Genomic DNA, 17,880 nt, shown 5'->3' with positions numbered 1-17,880 from the left:
CAGGAGTTTTGCTGTGAAACTGTTTGTTCTGCTTTTAGATATCTTGGATGGATTATCGTCTAAACACCTTGCGGAAGCATAGAGGTATATTGCGTGGAAATGTGATTATAATACTTCTATATAATTTAAATGATTTTCACTAAAGGTCTTAGAGTATTTTACTACAAAGTAGATCTAGGAACATTTTTCTGAAGTATGGATTATTCCACTTGACAAGGTGGGTAGAAGTAGTTACATCACTTTGTAAAACTAAAGGAAAAAGGTCAGCAGGAAAACCCAGAATAAAACACAGTGGGCATAAGTTCCCCCTCCTGACTAGGCATTACTTCCTTCTTCAAAATAAGCATTTATACAATTACATTCACAATTTTGAAATATAAAACTATTTATTTCTTTTTACTTGCTTATTGCTAGTACGTAGGCTTTGTTTGCCTCCTTGAAACAGACCTTTGAAAAACATTTGTCAAGAATAGCAGAATTAAGAATTAGCAATAGTGAAGCAGTTCTTTATCTCCCACAATACATCCAATATCGAATTGGTACGTGAGCTCCCAGCTTTAGCTCAATCCATGCCTCCTCTGCTTTGTTGCAGGTTATGGACACACAGTGCCTTTATCTGATGGAGGAAAGGCCTTCTGCGTCATCTACTCAGTCATCGGGATCCCATTTACACTGCTTTTCCTGACAGCGGTGGTACAGCGCATCATTGTATATGTCACCAGGCGGCCTGTACTTTATTTCCACATTCGCTGGGGCTTCTCCAAGCAGATTGTTGCAATCATCCACGCTATAGTCCTTGGGTTCATCACTGTCTCATTCTTCTTCTTAATCCCAGCAGCAATATTTTCTGTTCTGGAAGATGACTGGAATTTTTTGGAATCTTTTTACTTTTGTTTCATTTCCCTGAGCACCATTGGCCTCGGAGACTACGTGCCAGGAGAAGGCTACAATCAAAAATTCCGAGAGCTGTATAAAATTGGAATTACATGTAAGTGTCAAACTAACCAGCTAAATAAAATGCATTTTATTAAAAAAAAAAAAATCAACTTTCCCTCTCCATTCTGTGGATATTGATTGCTTTGTGAGCTGTCAGCTAGCAAACTGGGCATTGTAGGTAGTTGTGCAAAGAGGAGGAAACCTTTCTTAGTTAAGAAAGAAAAGGCTAAAACCAGAATTCCATTGTGCTAAACCATAGCTATGCACTCTCTTAGTAATAGTGGAAAAAATTGCTCACAGTACTATTATGAAAATGGTTATGAGCATTTTGGGCTAAGATTTCAGTGTATCACAGATCCAGGAAGATGATCCTTATAACCTAAGGTCATCCGGTAAGGTGAGATGACAGGTGGACAGAGATGAATCAAGGAGCAACAGGAAATGGGGCAGAACAGGAAAGTTTCTGACTCCAGTCGTAGCAGAAGGTAGCTGAAGCTGGCTCTGGGACTGTCAAAGAGAGGCAAGTAGACTGAGATGATAGCAAAATAAGACCACGAATGTTAAATTTAAATGGTTTAATTATGTTTGACACAGAAGAGAGGCCCAGTGATCAGTGATTCGACCAAAGAAGAGATGGGAAAATTATCCTTGTCTTGGCATTCTTAATAAATGTATGCTGAGGGCAGTATTCTCCAATGGCAGTGTTTTAAAGCATCCTGGTTTCTGATAGAGCTTCACGCTGGGTCATCAGATGCACCGGTTAAAAGATCTGAACGGCCAAACCAAACTTCCCATCAGGTCCATTTCTTCAGCTGGTATGCATTTGTCTGTGCTCCTGTGCGTGATCCAGCAATCTTTACCTTCATTAAGTGTCCGTTAACTTGGTTCTGTATTTTACCTAAAGAAAGCTTGGGCCTTGAATGTTCATTCCTTGAAGCAGAGCCTTGAACTACCCAACAATACACTTCATTTTATTCTCCTGTCAGGCCTGTTGTCACTGCAGAAGATTTCCCCCTCTACCCCATCGTGTTTATGTTACCAGCAGTAGCTTTTAATTATTACCCCGCTGATCTGCAGGGGATGCTAAATGATGAAGTGAATGGAAAAAGTCACGCATAGTAAAGGTCTTGTAAAAATTCTAGCTGGTCTGAAAACTCAAAAGCAGAAGAAAGCATTATGGCTCAAATTATCCTTTTTCAAACTTTAGAATGCTTAGGAAATAAATTGCAGAAAATACTAAAAGGAAAAAGTAGCTTTTAAACAAAGTTATGATCTTAGAATATTTAATTTCAACAGTTTTTAAGGTCATAACTTTTAAATTGTTCTTTTTCCTTTCACGTGAACAATTCAAGGAACCAAACAGGAATTATAAAATGTTTTCTCTTGCTGAACCTAAATTTTCTTCAAGAGAAGTTTTAGAGTTCTACATCAGAAAATGCTTCATGAGTGCTACAGGCTTGTTGAGAATTTTTAGGAGAACACAAGTCCTGTTTTAAATCAATTGGTGATCAGCTGGGCTGAGTTTCAGAGGTAATTACAAAATTCTTAGTGCAGATTTATAGATGCCTTTTAATTGGCATAGCTTTGCCACTTCCACTTTGTGTTGAGGCATAGCTCCCATTTGATGTCATGAGATAAAGCTTAAAAACAATCCATAAATTTTAGCTGTAGTGCTGATTTAGATCTGTACCTGGTGTTGCAATATTGATTTCATGCTGCTCCTGGAAGGAAAAGGAGAGTGTTATTGCCAGTGAATAATCTGTAACTACAAGTGAAATATTTATGCCTTTAGGTAACAGAACAGTGACCACAGGTAGATTATAATAATTAATCTGTGTTGATCTTTCAGCACATTTAATGTTCAGCCTTTGGATGAATATGTTATACTGATAATTATACACTTAGCTTCTGCTTGATTTACTCGTTGAAATGAAATAATATGCAAGTAGTCAATGCTCCTTGTTAAATTGTAGCAGTACCAGGGATCTAATGAAACACTGAGATTAAGAAACGCTCATTTTAATACCTTCCCTCAAATGCATATGAAGAGGAAAAAAAAAAAAGGGTATAGTGAGCTGTTAACCATACAAAGCTCCATTTCCAAAAGTCTTAGTCTGTGACAGTTGACTATTACCTTTAATAATCAGAGTCAGTACACCACCAAAGTCATCAGTAATATCGTTTACATAACACTTCAAGTTTGGATACTTTATGTATATTAGTAAAACACTCCAAATAATCTTTAAGGTGTCATCAGATATAGCAACTTTGTCGGGTTTTTAAAGTATCAGCAATAATTTTACAGTAAATTTTCACTTTGATTTTATCATTTTTGTACAGATTTCTAGCTGCTTTTTTTTTTCTACTTACTTCAGGGTGTTGGATGTCATCTTGTAATTTTAAAGGAAAAATACTTCAAAAGTTTTCAGGAAACATAAGTGATTTCTCCTGCTAAACTGTTACAAACAACGAATAACCATAATTAGCTGCCATATTTTCACCTCTATTTGTAACATATAGGAACATTAAGGGAAAAAATCTTTTGAAGAGCACTTAATCTTGAAGGTCATAAGTAAGTGGGGGAGTGCGCATGTGGTAAATTTTAGTGTTCTGTTTCATTTAATGCCTTTACATATTTTTCTTTTGTACAGTTGTAACAGAATTAGAGCCACTAGGGTTACGTTTTTGATTATGTGGGATCTTGTTGACTGTAGAATGAAAAAGGAAAAAAAGGATTTGACAGTCCGAAGTGGGTTACAGAGCTCTGAAACTGGGTCATAAAGAAAAAACTGTTTTTTCTGATGACAGGTGGGAAAAGTTACAGGGTTAAAACTGTGCTAGGCCCACTTAAATTGCTAATAATTAAGCACTTTTTTTTTTTTTTTTGTACCCAGGTTATCTGTTGCTGGGCCTTATCGCAATGTTGGTAGTTCTCGAGACTTTTTGTGAACTCCATGAGCTCAAAAAGTTTAGGAAGTTGTTTTATGTGAAGAAGGACAAGGAAGACGACCAAGTGCATATAATGGAACATGACCAGCTCTCCTTCTCTTCCATCTCAGACCAAGCAGCCTCCATGAAGGACGATCAGAAGGCAAACGAGCCTTTTGTGACTTCCCAGTCCCCAACTTCCAATGACAGCTCTTTAAACAATTAATACAGGGGTATCCATACTGTTGTTTTGGTGCATTTATGCTACTTACCATAAGAAATAGAACGCCTCATATTTTTTTTCTGAAAATATAAAACCTGGAAGACTGTGCTACTTTAACAAGGATTCATCACTTTTGACATAGAAAAGACTTCTGGGAAAAATGTGGGAGCCACCCTGGGAAAAGGGAAAAAACGTAGGGTATGGCTGGGAATATTAGGCCATTTTGCTTGAGGGATAAGGAGTTAGGTGTTCCACTTTCAGATGTGCCAGAGAGAAAGGCTTGCACAAGCAACAGATATTGTAGGAGAGCAGGCCTTCACTGGCGTCCATCTCATTTAGTTGCACGCCCCATCTTGCGACTGGGTGACAGAGCAAATTTTGGGATGTGCACTTTTGACTGTCAGAAGCGTAGTCACAGGTTTAATCCAAACACACCAAACATCTTAATCTGGAAAACATCTATAGATCTGCTGGAGCAGGGGGTATCTAGATCATCCCAGTGATTTGCAGGTGCAAGTAATAATTCTAGGAATGAAAAAACAAGGCTCCAGTCCTTCCTTTGCCCGTGCCGTTTACACTCAAGTTTCCTACTTCCTTAAAATGTCCCTCAATCACAAGAAAAATGTTGTCCTGAAGAGAGTGTGCCTTGAGTCTTCCATGCTGTTTGTCTTTGCATGAGATACTTTTGTAAACTCTGAGAGGTAGCGAGACCAATTTAAAGTGCTGGGTGAGATGGGGCTATAGGGAAGGGAGACAGCTGCATTTCTGTCCTCCGAAATGGGTAGGAGTGGGTTTTTAGCTATGGCGTGGAGGGGAATGAAAAAGAGAACTGAAATTCGGCAGATGCCATGATTGATATAGTCATGTGCTTATGGCATTCTTCTAGTAGATGGTTGAAATCTGTTCAGCAGAAGGATTCAGTGCTGTTTCTTCCACAGTCCAACCCAATGTGTGCTCTCTGCTGAGCTGATTGATAGGTAAGCGGAGGAACAGAAATAGTGTCACCTTTGAAGGTAGCCCCTTTTTCTTTTGCTTTTCTAACTAGTAGTCAGAGCATTTTGGAGGAGAAGGGAATGTTTCAGGGCAAAACAATTTTTCAGTTTTTCATATGGCAAGAAAAAAGGAAAAATGTCACATTTGGTTCGGATGGAACCGAAATTTTTTCCCCTTGGGAAAAGTCACTAAAAAGTGGAGATCTCGCTCAACTTCTGAAGCTGGAACCTCTGTGGCTGTAACAGGAGAGGTGTTTTAGTCCAGCTACCAGTCACTGTGCTGAATGCAGGGACCTCGGAGTGAATTTCAGTGAGCAGGAGATGAGGCTTAAGTGGTTGCAGTACTCTCTCTTCTGGCCTTAAGAATCTACGATATGGGAATTTTGATAATGCTTTGCAATGAACAAAAGATCTGGAGCACAAATAGCCATATTAGGACAGCCTCCCACATAGGAATAGTGTAGAGGAGAGCCTTTTCCCTGCAGCGCAAGCATGCCAGATTGCCTGTAATTTGGCTTTTAGTGTTTAGAGCTGAATAATATTTTACTGTAACAGAAAAAAATGCAGTGTGTCTAGATTTAGCGCACATGGGAAAAATACTTGAAAGTAAATAACCCAAAATATACTGTGTTTGAGCTTAATTACAGTTCGCATCAAACAGATTTTATATCTTTACTGGAAAAACTGACTTTATGGTTAAATCAGCTGAAAGTCTTCAATTAAAATTTATATTTATAGAAAACCAGAGGTTGTTTCAGATTTTATAGATTAGGTGAGAGCATACTGTGTTTGCATGTTCCCAGGAAAGTGGCTATTTTTATACTGCTTAACTTAACACAGTTCTATTTATAATGAATGTTAACCAATGTATATGTACATATATACATAAATATATTTATATACTGTACATATATCATAAATCACCAGAGTTTAACAGACTTAGGAATGGCATTTTAGATAATTTTTTTCCCTAGGCTTCTCTTTATACAGTCAATAATTGAAAACTATGGCATTAAAATGACACTGACATAAAATTAAGAGTACTGTACTACAAGAAACATTTATACTGGCTTTTTTTCAGTGGAATTTTATTGATTGTTTTCAGTACCTTAAAATTCAAGATTTCTTTTAATTTCAGTGTAACATTGAGCTCTAAAGAATATGCACAGATGCTAAATGATTTACAAAGTTAATTTTGCAGCGTGTACACAATTGCAAAATGTAGACACGTTAAATGAAAGCACAGAATTAAAAGCAGAAGCGATAAACTAAGCAGTGTACTGTGATGTAGGTGAGTATTTGTTATTTTAAACTTAAATAAAAAGTCTGGCTTTTGCTTGCCTGCACTATGAAATGGGGAGTATTTTCTTTAGTGGTGCGTGTGTGCGCACATACTGTGCAAAAATCCTGCCTGCCTTTGTCAAGATTGTGCATCCTTTAGTTAGCCTTCCTCAACTCGAAGAGGGGCAATTATTGCCAGATTGTGTTACTTAACTTTTCTGTTAATTGTAGCTTAGTGTTGCATTGATGATTCCTATAGAAAAAAGCATTCCGACGTGTGTTTGTTTCAGATGCTGACTGATTGTAGCAAATAAAAAATAGTGGCATGACATTTATCTGGTCTTTATAACCAATACTTGAGGAAATCTGAAAAACTGTCATTGCAGGTTATCGGAACCACTGATGAAAATAATGGCCTTCATTTCCTACAGCTTTTACATCTTCATGTGAAGCTAACACACAAGATCAAATAGTTAAAACTGGAATCCAGATTAGGAGAAAGATTGTCGTCCAAGAACCTTAGTATAAAGTGTGTATCTTTCCCAGAGATGAACTGTGAAGTGGGTGCACATAAACCCAAATGGAGAGCATGGATCGTAAAACAACAGTGCTGCAACAGAAGTGGCAAGAGAGAGTTAGAAATGTGAGCAAATGATTTGTACGCAGAAGAGAAGTGCCTGGGTCCTGTCCTCACTCTCCTGTCTTCGATTGATCCAGGCATATATCCCATTAACAGCTTTATTCCTGTGCTACGTCTGACATTTGCTGTCTTCTCTTTGTCTTTCAGTCATTAAATATAAATGTGTTTTATTATTATTTCAAGGGAAAGAACTGGCAGGCCATTCAGTTGTGTTGGGGGAAGGAACCTGCTTGAGTTTTGATCTTGGAGCTGAGCAACAGCCACGTTTGTCCCTTTGAGAACATGTCCTCTTCCCTAAGAGTTTCTTCCGAAGGTTCACCAATCACACTAAGTAGGTAGCTTCAGAGACTTGGGTGGTTTGCAGCTTTAATGCCAGTCCTACAAAAGTTGCCTAGTTGGGTGTATCTAGGAGGTATGGAAGGTCGGTGTAGCTGTGCTGCGTAGAAGGTGTGGTACACGGATGTGCGTGCTCTGTCGTGGTCAGTCCTGTCCTGCACCGGATCAAATGAAGATGACCTCTTTCTTTCCCACAAAGCAGTTTCAAGTTAAGTGCTTTGCAGTAAGCAGGCCGGGTAGCACTAACACTGTCACTGCATGGGATGGTCTCCTGAAAAAGGGAAGAAAAGAAGGGGAAGTCCTTTTATGTGCTGTTACTTGGAGATGGTTGTCCTCTGGGTGGACCAAACCTGTTTGCTGATGCTAAATCTTGCAACTCCACGTTACCGTTTGCTTTGTAAATAGTAGTCAGAAGTATGCTGAGATGAACCATAAATTGCTAAAATCATTACTGCCCTAATGCTATTCTGTTTTATTCATTCTTCTAGATTCTGCTTTCTGCTGAAGCAAAAGAAAGTTACTATAGCTGGAAGCAGTGTTATTCCAGGTGCGCACTGGTACAAACGAACAGGGTTTCTGTTCTCTGCAGAGAGTTCCGCTAGTAACCGCTATTATCATAATAGGTATCGTGAAGCTCCTAGATAGCCAAAAAAGTGTGCATCTTCATATTGTTTCTTTCAAAGAGAAACAGTAATTTTTGAAATCACCGTGACTAGCTCTGCAAATTCACATGCTCGTTAATGCGTATTAAGCACTTGATGTGTGTTTTAATGCCTACAGTGTTAGTCACATCGCTTCCTAAGTTACCATTCTACTTGCTTTTTACCATGGATTTCTTGTCCCAATCACCTTCAAAGGTCATCGTGTTACCACTGATCATGGGTGCTGTGATGCAGAGTTACTTTGCTGGTGGTGATGCCGGTTTCTCAGAGCCATTGCCTTAGCTGACAACAGGACTACCTCACGTGTGGCAATTGGGGCCAAATGACAGATTTAGGTAACGAGGAGGGACAGTGTGGCTGGGAGCAGGTGCACGGGCTGACAGCCAACGTCAGGACAAAATCATCCTGGCAGACTGCTAAGTGACAACATAGTTTTCACCAGGATTTGCTGCCTGTCGCTAGGAGTAAAAGGAAAATGCTTCCAGAGGAAGGAAGGAAGGACATTGCCAAAAGTCATCTGAAATGAAGTTCAGTGGAATTATGCTTTTTGACAATTTGTCTATAATCTGTGGCTCTCAATTACTTCAGTTGCACTGTACGTACCATGAATCAGGAAAGCAGTTTGGCATTTCCCTAGCGTAGATGGTCCCTGTGCTCCCTGAAGCAAGTTATACTTGTCATCATAACAAGTTTTTCTGTATTAAGGTCACTAAGTGTTCAGGCCCATGAGCAGGAGCGTAAATCAGCATCACCGCTGACACTTTCCAGGGGCAAATGTGGCTCAGGGCACTGCCTGGCCCTGGGGTTACCTCCCTTTTTTAAAGGCCAGGCTGTCTGGAAAGCGAAAAGTGAAACCTCTATCTTAAAAAGTGAGAAACCCACTCTGCTGGGAGGCTCAAGGCTCCTCAGACCCATTTTGTGCTAATCCCAGAGGTCTTGTAGTTTTGCACATAGAGTATATATCTGCAAGCATCCAGCGTAGCACATAGAATTGGGACTTAAGTTTCTCTATGCCTAATTTTTTGAGACTGATCAACCCGCTCAACCTTCTGAATTTATCTTCCCCATTTAAGAATGTGGCTCTCAATATTCACTGATACCTTGCTGGGCCGCTTCAGCAGGGGGTGAGGTGAGACCAAAAGGGACTCAAATACCACCTGCCCTAAGGAGGAGCGGTGATGGGAATAGGCGAGGGGACAGCTGGTCACTGGGAGAGCCCCATCCCTGCCCATGAGGATACGTGGGCTTCAGCTGCCGCCACCACTAGGTGCACCAGTTCTTTATATCTAAACCGTGTTCCACCGTCTGGCATATAAGGACTGTACGATTCACTCGGCTGCACTCTCTGTACGTCAGCCAAAGTTCATGCTGCTGGTAACGTAATGACCGTAAAAACTAATAGCTCATCTAGAAGAATTAAATTATTTTATTTTTCTTTTTAAGTGCATCATGGCTGTGCTTCTGGGCGTTATTTAGACTCTAATTTTATTCTGGCCTGCAATGCCGCATTATCCTACAACTGTAAAGCTCCTGTCTCAGTCACACATGGGCAAAAATTAATTGGCATGCTGGCATAAACAGAAAACAGCAAACTGTAGTATCAGTTTAAATGGAAATTAGCAAATCCTAATTCTGCATTCGTGGGCTGGTTTCCTGATTATGGGCAAAGATCTGTTAAATTTGTTTAGGAATTGGCAGTTGTGATTTGAGGCATGCTTTCTGAACGGAGATGCAAAAAACATTGATGTCCAGTAATAAAGTACAATATCACCTTTGGGATTAAGTCTCCCAAATGTTTAGTTAGCTGCTTTTGCAGATTAATCCTATTTGCATGGGGTAATAAGGCCTTGTTTGAAATTTATTGTGCAAAAATTAAAATCCACACTCCGTTTGACTCAAGCTTCCTACTGCATGTTCAGAGAAAAGAAAAAAAAATCAATGCAGAAGAAGAAGATGGCCTTATTTCATACGCCGCCTCCCAGGAAGCTTGACCTGGTGCTGCTGAACCGTGACAGTCCCCTGGCTCCCAGGCCCGTGCAGGCAACCTTCGCTCCAGGAAGGCTTGCAGGCAACATCCCCAGCCTTGAGACGATGGGGCAGTCCAGGATAGCGGCAAGGGGAGAGCAGCATCCCTGGGATGCAAGAGGAGAGACTGCAGCTGCTCCGAGGCTGAAGGTAAATAGCAAAGACGGACAGTAAAGGAGGGGACACAGCGGGACTTGGAGGGGGCAGGGGCAGAAGCCTGCCCAAGCCCCTGGGGAAGGACCTGCGCCTGCTGCAACGCGAAGGAAGGAGGAAATAATTTGATGTATCAGGATTATCAAAGGGAGCGGTGTTGCTTTTTGAAGTTACTTAACTTCTAATCGTCCACTTTGAGTTGTGGGGGGCTTTGAAGTGTACTGCAAAGAAACAGAGAAGTAGAAACTAGTGAACCCGTAAAAATTAGGAGGTGTTGAGAAAAAAGATGCACTTCTGCCTTTTAAAGGCAGAAATGACCCTTGTGATGCCCTTCCCTGACCCCTTACAGGACCCAAGACACATCGGCAGTAGCTGTGTTAGGACAGATCAGATGTCCAAGTCTGATAGAGACTCTGCCCAGCTCTTGTCCCCTGTCCCAGAAGCTAATTACCTTCTCTGTTAAAAATTTCCTGCTTCCTTTGTCTGGCTGCACGATTTCTGATGAATCATTCCAAAAGCAGCATTTATATAGGGCTTTGTTATGTTTTTGTCTGCTAGGTGACAGACCACATCACATTAGCTATCAGCTTGCCCTGAGAAGAATGAACATCCCTCAGTGTCCTCCTTAATAGGTGAAGCAGGCTGAGCTCCTCTGGGTGCTGAACACCAGCATCTTGTCAAAAGCTCGGCTCATTCCTGGTTCAGTTTTTCAACATGCATTTTTCGGCGCAGGCTCTGAAAGCAGGGTGCCACACTCCTGCCAGTATCCAGGGTGGTCCCTCTGCAGAGGGGCTGGGCTGTGGCCATGGAGCAGAAAGGGGAGATGGCCATGGCTGTGGCCATGGAGCAGAAAGGGGGAGATGGCATTAGCCACCATGCCCCCACCACCCTGCTTTCCATCTCCCTGTTGACCCCAGGTTTCCCGTCATCCCCTCTCAGCTGGCACAGCTCGGGCTGCGGTTCAGGAGATACTTGTCCCTACCCCTGCTAATCCTGGGGGAGATGCATGGGGATAGGAGAGAGGCTACGGCAGGATCAAGTCCTCTCTGGCCCAGATGCTCCTAAGTGTCTGAAACAGAGACATTGATTTTAAACACTATTTGCTGCACCCTATGAGAGCCAGGAGCTTGGTAACCCCCTCCCAGCCCATCTGCCCAGCCTGCTGGGCAGGAGCTGTTTGTGTCTTGTGTTGAACCTCAGGATGCCAGAGGTTGCCGGAGCTCAGAGAAACATCGGCTGACCTGCCGGAAGGGGGAATTACACATTTGTTTCAGGCAGTCTCAGAGCACTAGTTTCAGGCAATAGGGGTAACTCGTCAACCCTCCTGCCCTCCTGGCAGCACCTCGGGCATCAACAAGGTGCTGAGCAGGCGCATCTGAGAGTATACACTCTCCCTTGGTAGGCAGTGAAGCACCTTGCCGGCAGGGCACTGCAGAGACAGGGGAGATGTGTTTTTATTAACTTCAGGGTACAGCTCAAAAAAATAGTCTCTTGCGTTCGCTGGAGCTGCTCTAGGGCTGTACCGTGCCCCTGTGATGCGCACTGGAGACGCTCGTGCTGCGACCCCCCTAGTGAGGGCTGGCTTTGATTAAAGTGCAGCTGAGGCTGCAATTTCCTTTTAGAGATGAGGCAAGAGCCCTAATTCTGGGATACCGAGGTGGGTAAGGCAATGTCCCGAGTCAGACACCGAGAACCCACCTCCAAACAATCCAAAAACTTGTGAGTATCTGCCAAGTTAGTGGTTATTTTGATGTTGCAAGTATTGCTATTTCATCTTCTCACAAAGGAGGCTAAATAAGGTTTACGTTTTTTTCTTTGCATGTTATGCATTGAAACGAAAGCTAATCTAAAAACGTCAATAGTTTTTCCAATGGTTTTAGTCCTGAATGCCCGTAAACGTGGATTTGGTGACTAAACAGAATGATGTATTGATCTGCACACAGACAGGAGACTGACGCTGAATGCTTGACCAAAAATAGATCCGCTGGGCAAACGGTTACCCAGGACTTTCTTCCCCAGCTGCAAAATCTAAGCCTGTGGGAAACTCCCAGAGATGACAGCCGGAGCAGAGAAGCAGGAATAAGTAGAAAGCACACAACGCCAGTTCAGCAAGACCCCGGGAAGGTCCCTTTGCCGCATCCCAAGAAAGAAGGGGATGCATGTGCACCAAACTGACCAAGCGGGATAGTTAACACAGCCATTTGCTTCTGCTATTTTTCTACCTTGTTATCGCTGTTACGCTTTGCAGTCATCCTGTAATCCAGGAGGTACCACCCTTCTTGAACGCAGTCCAAGTTTATTTTGAAATTATTTCTAGAGGCATTGCATCAGCAACATGGTGGCGTCCCAAAGCCGGCATGCTGGTGGCTCCATGAGGCATTCCCCGAGGCCACGTGGTCAATCTAGCATTTTAATAGCCCCTCACGTCTTGTGAGATATAAAATCAGTAGAAAACCCATGTGTGGAATAATACAAGGAATTATCGCTCCAATTTCAGCCAGTAGTTTTGCACCTCTCTCAAAAGGAACGAAGTTTATCTCATTTATTGATTTTACAAACCAGGCTGCTGATAGATCATGGCTCTATCTTGCCCCAGAAATGCAGGCAGATTCTGTCCCCTTCACATTTGTGCTACTATTTTACCAGAGATTAATGTATTGACACACAGAGTTTATCCGAGAATCAGAAATGTGTGTGAGACCTGGGACTTTTCCCTCAATCCCAAGAGCCCAAATTCAGCTCCTTAACAGGTCTCTGAAGGACTGTGAGGAAGCAGGAATGGGCATTCAGCTGGGATGTGAATTTCTGCTCCTCTCTTGCTTAAATTCAATTCGTATTCTCGGCCCCACGCAGCAGCCACGGTACACGCTCCCATGGGAGCTTAGCAGTTTTAATGTAAATTTTGCCTGTTTCGCATCCAAACTTTAATGCTGCGCACGAGGCGTAGCATTAATAGCTCTTCTTCTATATGAAACTGTTTAATCTGAAGCTCAGCTAAATGGATTACAGGAAAATATTTGTGACAGGCTGGGAGGTGCTGGATAAATATTTATCATCTAGAGGGGGACAAACTCAAAACAAATAGAGACTTAGGCTTCATATCGGCTGTAGGCATGTATTAAAGCCACGGCAGAGCTGCATATGTTTTTAACAGGTTTAAGTCTTACTCAGTTATTGGACCTCTGAGAGATGCTGCTGTCAAATGGTTTAGTCTAAATACATCCAGTGTGGTGTATTTGATGGCACTGGTTCTGAAGGAGGTTTGGGGTGAACAGTACTCCTGCTGAGCTAAAAAGGCTTCGTGCCCATTTACGCTGCTGATTAGCGGCTGGGAAATATTCCTGGGTGAAAAATATGCACTTTAAATAACAGCTCCTTTGGCTGTGTTTAAATGGGTTGTTACCTCTTAGGGAATTTATATGCAATGTTTTCTATTTGGTGTCACTTCATAGGTGTTCTAATAAAATAAGAAAGCCTGGATGAGCGTTCAGCCTGGGAAGGGTACAGGTTGAAAGCCCTACTTTACAAATACTCGTGGTTTCCGTAGGTAAATTTCCCCCAAAATCAGAGGGCCTCTCCCAAGCCAGATGTACTTATGTGTGGAAATGTTTGCAGGACTGGACTGAGCCCAGGTCAGAGGAAAAATTCCATCAGTTGCAAGGATTTCTCAGTTGCAGATGGCAATGCCTTTCTTGATTATATTCTTTCCTTCAGTTTCATACTCTGTCAGCTGCCAAACATGAGAGTCTTCCCCCATCGTTTCTAATGCAACTCAAAATTTCATGGAAAAAAAACAAGCAAAATTGTCTCAGCTGACCTGGACCACTCTGGGGCCAGGGGGGACACCAGCTGGTGGGGTGCCTCAAAATGGTCTCTGTGCCACTGAGGCATCCACACACCTGGACCAACACCCTGTTGCTGCCCGCAACAGCTGTAGTGCCCTAAGGAAGAGTAAAAATCAAAATCAAAATGAACAACATCAAGCAAGAAGGAGAAAATCTATCCTGGAGCCTGAGGATAACCAGGAAACTGGCCTAGCATGGGATCGAATGGTTAGACCTAGTGTCACAAACACACGTGACTGTCTCCTTTCAACTGGAACTCTGAATAACACTAAAGGAATTGAAACCCCATCTCTTACACCATCATTTCCAAAAACCGAGAACCATCCCTGTGTTCACACAATCTCTTCCGTAACCTAATCCAATGTTATCTTGTAACAGCCAGATACCTTCTCCCAGCATCCCTGTTCAAAGGCTGCTCCGGCACTTTATTTCTGAATGTTAAATCTCTTCTTCCTCTTTTCTACTCAAATTCTTTCAGGGTCAGTGTACAACTGGTTGATCTTGTAGCAGCTTTTATCTGAATGGAAATAATTCCCCTCCCTTCCCGTATGTATTTCTTAAATGTAATCCAACCCTCTCCCAGTCTTCTGTTAACACAGCTACACAAGACAGGCTATTTAATCTACCCTTAGGAAACAGAGCCAATCATCTCTTCTTTCTCAGTACCTCTTTTCCCATTTGTCTGTGTAAAAAAAATCATCTTTTTGAAAGGCAGGCGATGAGAAGGGCACACCAACAGCTCAATGAGGCTGTTGCGGTGCCTTAGCCAGTACCGGAGCCTTCCCTGCCATGGTGGAAAACGTTTCACCTGCCCCCTCTGGGATCTGCTACCGCATCCTCCCTGGCTGTTGGAGCAGGAGGCGAAGCAGCAGCAGTGGATGGTTTTGCAGTGCACGCACATCACCCTCCTCCCCAGCATCCCTTCACACCACCTCAGCCCGCAGCAGCAGACCTTCTTCTTTGACCCCAGGTGAATTATCCTACACTTTTTTCCCCACCGCATTTCACACTCCTACCCAACTCTTCCTATGAAATAACCCAGTCATCCATTGTAAACACAGGCCTTGTCTTGCACCATAGGCTTGAAGGGAAATGGGCTAATTTGCAATTGGAGATATGTGCTGGTAACACCCCTACCAATGGATCTTCTTATACTGTCCCCTTCACCCAGGTCCTTACGCTGTTTATAATTCTTGTGGTACATCCCAGCTTTACAAACAAATCCTTGTGAGTCGCTGTACTAAATTCTTCTGTAGAGGCGAGGCCAGCCAATCTGTGCTATCGACTGGAATAACCTTTTTTTTAGCACTCTCCATCTGTATGCATTTGTACATAATAGCCAGCCATTTCTATGATCACATTTTCTAATTCTCTTCAGTGAACATGATGGGGTTTGTTATCTGCTTAACTTTACCCCTGCTCATCGACAAAAGGTAACAAAGGAGACGAAAAATACTTGCTACGTGTGCTTGAAAGAAATAGGAAATGGCTTGATGGATGCAGAAACACAGGCTCTATATATCATGAAATACAAGATCTGACATAGTTTAACCTATTGGCTGTTTCTCCTTGTTATCCTCCCCTTTCTCCTAGTAAGAGAGAGGCCTGATAAGGCCGCCTCCTGGCCACACAGAGCCCGGACATGCTGCTCGCCGGGTGAACAGTGCCTTTTGTTGGCACGACAACTTCCAACAGGTCCCCAAATCCAAATGCCGGTGCTCAAAAGTTAAATGAGACCCTCCTGCATGGGACAACTGCAGATGAGCAGGCCTCCCCTTGCCTGTAAGAAGGGACGCTGTCCTGGGCCAGGGCTGGCCGGTGGCCGCCAGCCTTACCGTCGCTTGGCAGGCAGGACGGCAGATGGTCTGGAAATCAAAGCTCCTTCCACGCCGGCCCATCTCCTCGCCATGGTCATTAATAAAAGCGCTTATGCCCCTTTTCTCAGCAAGGTCAAACATATGCTGGCTAACGGGTAACACCGATTCATTTTCCCCCCAGTAATTTAACGTTGCCATTTGCTGGCTTTCCAGGTCTGCCAGCTCGCCGCAGAATTTGCTCCCCACAGAAGGCAGCTGCGGCTCCCTGCTTGTGCCGCTTTAATTATTTCCTCCTTGGGGTAGGGGGTTGTTTGTTTGTTTGTTTAATCATCTCCTGCTCTGTTGTGCCGAGCTCTTTCTCAGTGCCTCGCGCTCCCCCACTCTGTTCCAGTGCCTGCTGTTATTCTTGGCATCCAAATCAATGCTAACTGGTATATAATCAGCCCGTGTTTTACCGACCAACATTTGTTCCACTGTCAGCTTTCATTTCGGCTTCTGCTCTGATGCCAGTTACTGTTCTGCTCTCCGGTGTGCAGCTCCGATTGCGTTGCTGGGTGCTGTACACCACTCTTTGGGACACTTCTAATTATTTCCATGTCCGTGTCAGCGCAGCTTGTTGCCCAGTGTCACATTCTCTCTTCTCACTAATCTGTGTACTTGGTCCTCTTCTACCCTGCATCTGCGTGTCTAAGCTTTTACCTGCCCTCTTGTATTTGCAGGTTCATGTGATTGTAATTCTGTACAGAATATTTCTTAATTTTAAGACTAATATGATAAAATATTAAATAAATGTCTCCCGAGAGGCACACTCCTACATTATAAGATGCCAATTTGAGTGGTAAGGCACAGAGCTACTTCATTACATTCTGCCTGTGATAATCAAAATGCTAAAAACCTATTTCACTCAGTCCCCGCTTTTCCAAATTTGTATTTTATTGATCACTAGAAGCATGTGTTGTGCTGAACAAATAGAACTGTAGCTACCCAGGTTTATCTACATTTTGTCCCTGCTATAGTGGGACTAGATTGTATAGATCAGGCTTTGATTTTTGTGAATAAGAGCCCACAATCAAAATAATCTTAAAGAAAAGCTGGCTTCTAAGTGTCACAATTCCACCTCTCCCACCCAGAGCTCTATCAGTCTAGACCACCTGCCTGTTTTCTAAAGAAGCGCCTACACGCCAAAGTCACCTTTGAAAATAGCCCTCAGCCCCCCCAGACAGCTCCACCAGATGGTGCAGGTTTCTCCTCTCCCAGGCCACAATAGTGACCAGTGAGTGGCTGCTGCTGGCTGGCCCTAACACAGCGACCACACGGGGCCCACCATGTCACAGATGGGGATAGCAGGTGAAAGCCCTGGAGATCTAAGAATATTTAGATACCAAAGGGTTAGGAAGGCTCATATGGACATCTCACAAACACTTGAAACGTCGAAAAAAGGTTTGCAGTCTCTTCATGCCACTCACAGCAAGAGTTCTTAAAATTTTATACTAAATGGCAGTCCCTTTGGTGTTTGTCCCGACCCTCCAGACCATATCCAAGCCTCGTGACAGGGACGTTCACTGATGGGTATATTCATGTACACTGATAGGCATATTCTTCTTAGGAAGAAATTCTTTACTGTGAGGGTGGTGAGGCACTGGAACAGGTTGCCCAGGGAAGTTGTGGATGCCCCATCCCTGGAAGTGTTCAAGGCCAGGCTGGATGGGGCTTTGAGCAGCCTGATCTAGTGGGAGGTGTCCCTGCCCAGGGCAGGGGGGTTGGAACTAGATGATCTTTATGGTCCCTTTCAACCCAAACTGTTCAGTGATTCTATGATTCTATAGTCACTCCTTCCTGCAGAGCAGGGTACAATTGTGAAATACTATATTTCTTTGGTATGAAGTTCAGCCTGGAGACTGCAAACTCCGTGCAGAAATGCATTGTGCCTAAACAGATAGTAGTTATTAACAAAAGCTGTGTCAAGCAGGGTGGAAAGGGCCATGGCGTTAGCGCTGGCAGGGAGGGGCGTAGTGGTCACAATGTTAGACCTGCAGTTAATG

At 43.1% G+C, this 17,880-nt stretch overlaps 1 protein-coding gene across 1 annotated transcript in view; it reads left to right on the top strand.

Annotated features, from left to right (window-relative positions):
• The window catches only part of KCNK1 (potassium two pore domain channel subfamily K member 1), a 37,912-nt gene extending 28,354 nt beyond the window's left edge, over nt 1-9,558 (top strand). Inside the window, exons 2-3 of the mRNA XM_054196704.1 lie at nt 593-988; nt 3,831-9,558. Of these exons, the coding sequence (XP_054052679.1) occupies nt 593-988; nt 3,831-4,090 (656 nt within the window). The 3' untranslated portion in view covers nt 4,091-9,558. The remainder of the gene's footprint in view (nt 1-592; nt 989-3,830) is intronic.
• The last annotated feature ends 8,322 nt before the right edge of the window (nt 9,559-17,880 follow it).

The sequence above is a fragment of the Rissa tridactyla genome, chromosome 3 (genome assembly GCF_028500815.1).
Source record: "Rissa tridactyla isolate bRisTri1 chromosome 3, bRisTri1.patW.cur.20221130, whole genome shotgun sequence".
Taxonomy (NCBI): Eukaryota; Metazoa; Chordata; class Aves; order Charadriiformes; family Laridae; genus Rissa; species Rissa tridactyla.
The sequence above is the reverse complement of the archived record's forward strand: the minus strand, read 5'-3'. Positions and strand labels throughout refer to the sequence as shown.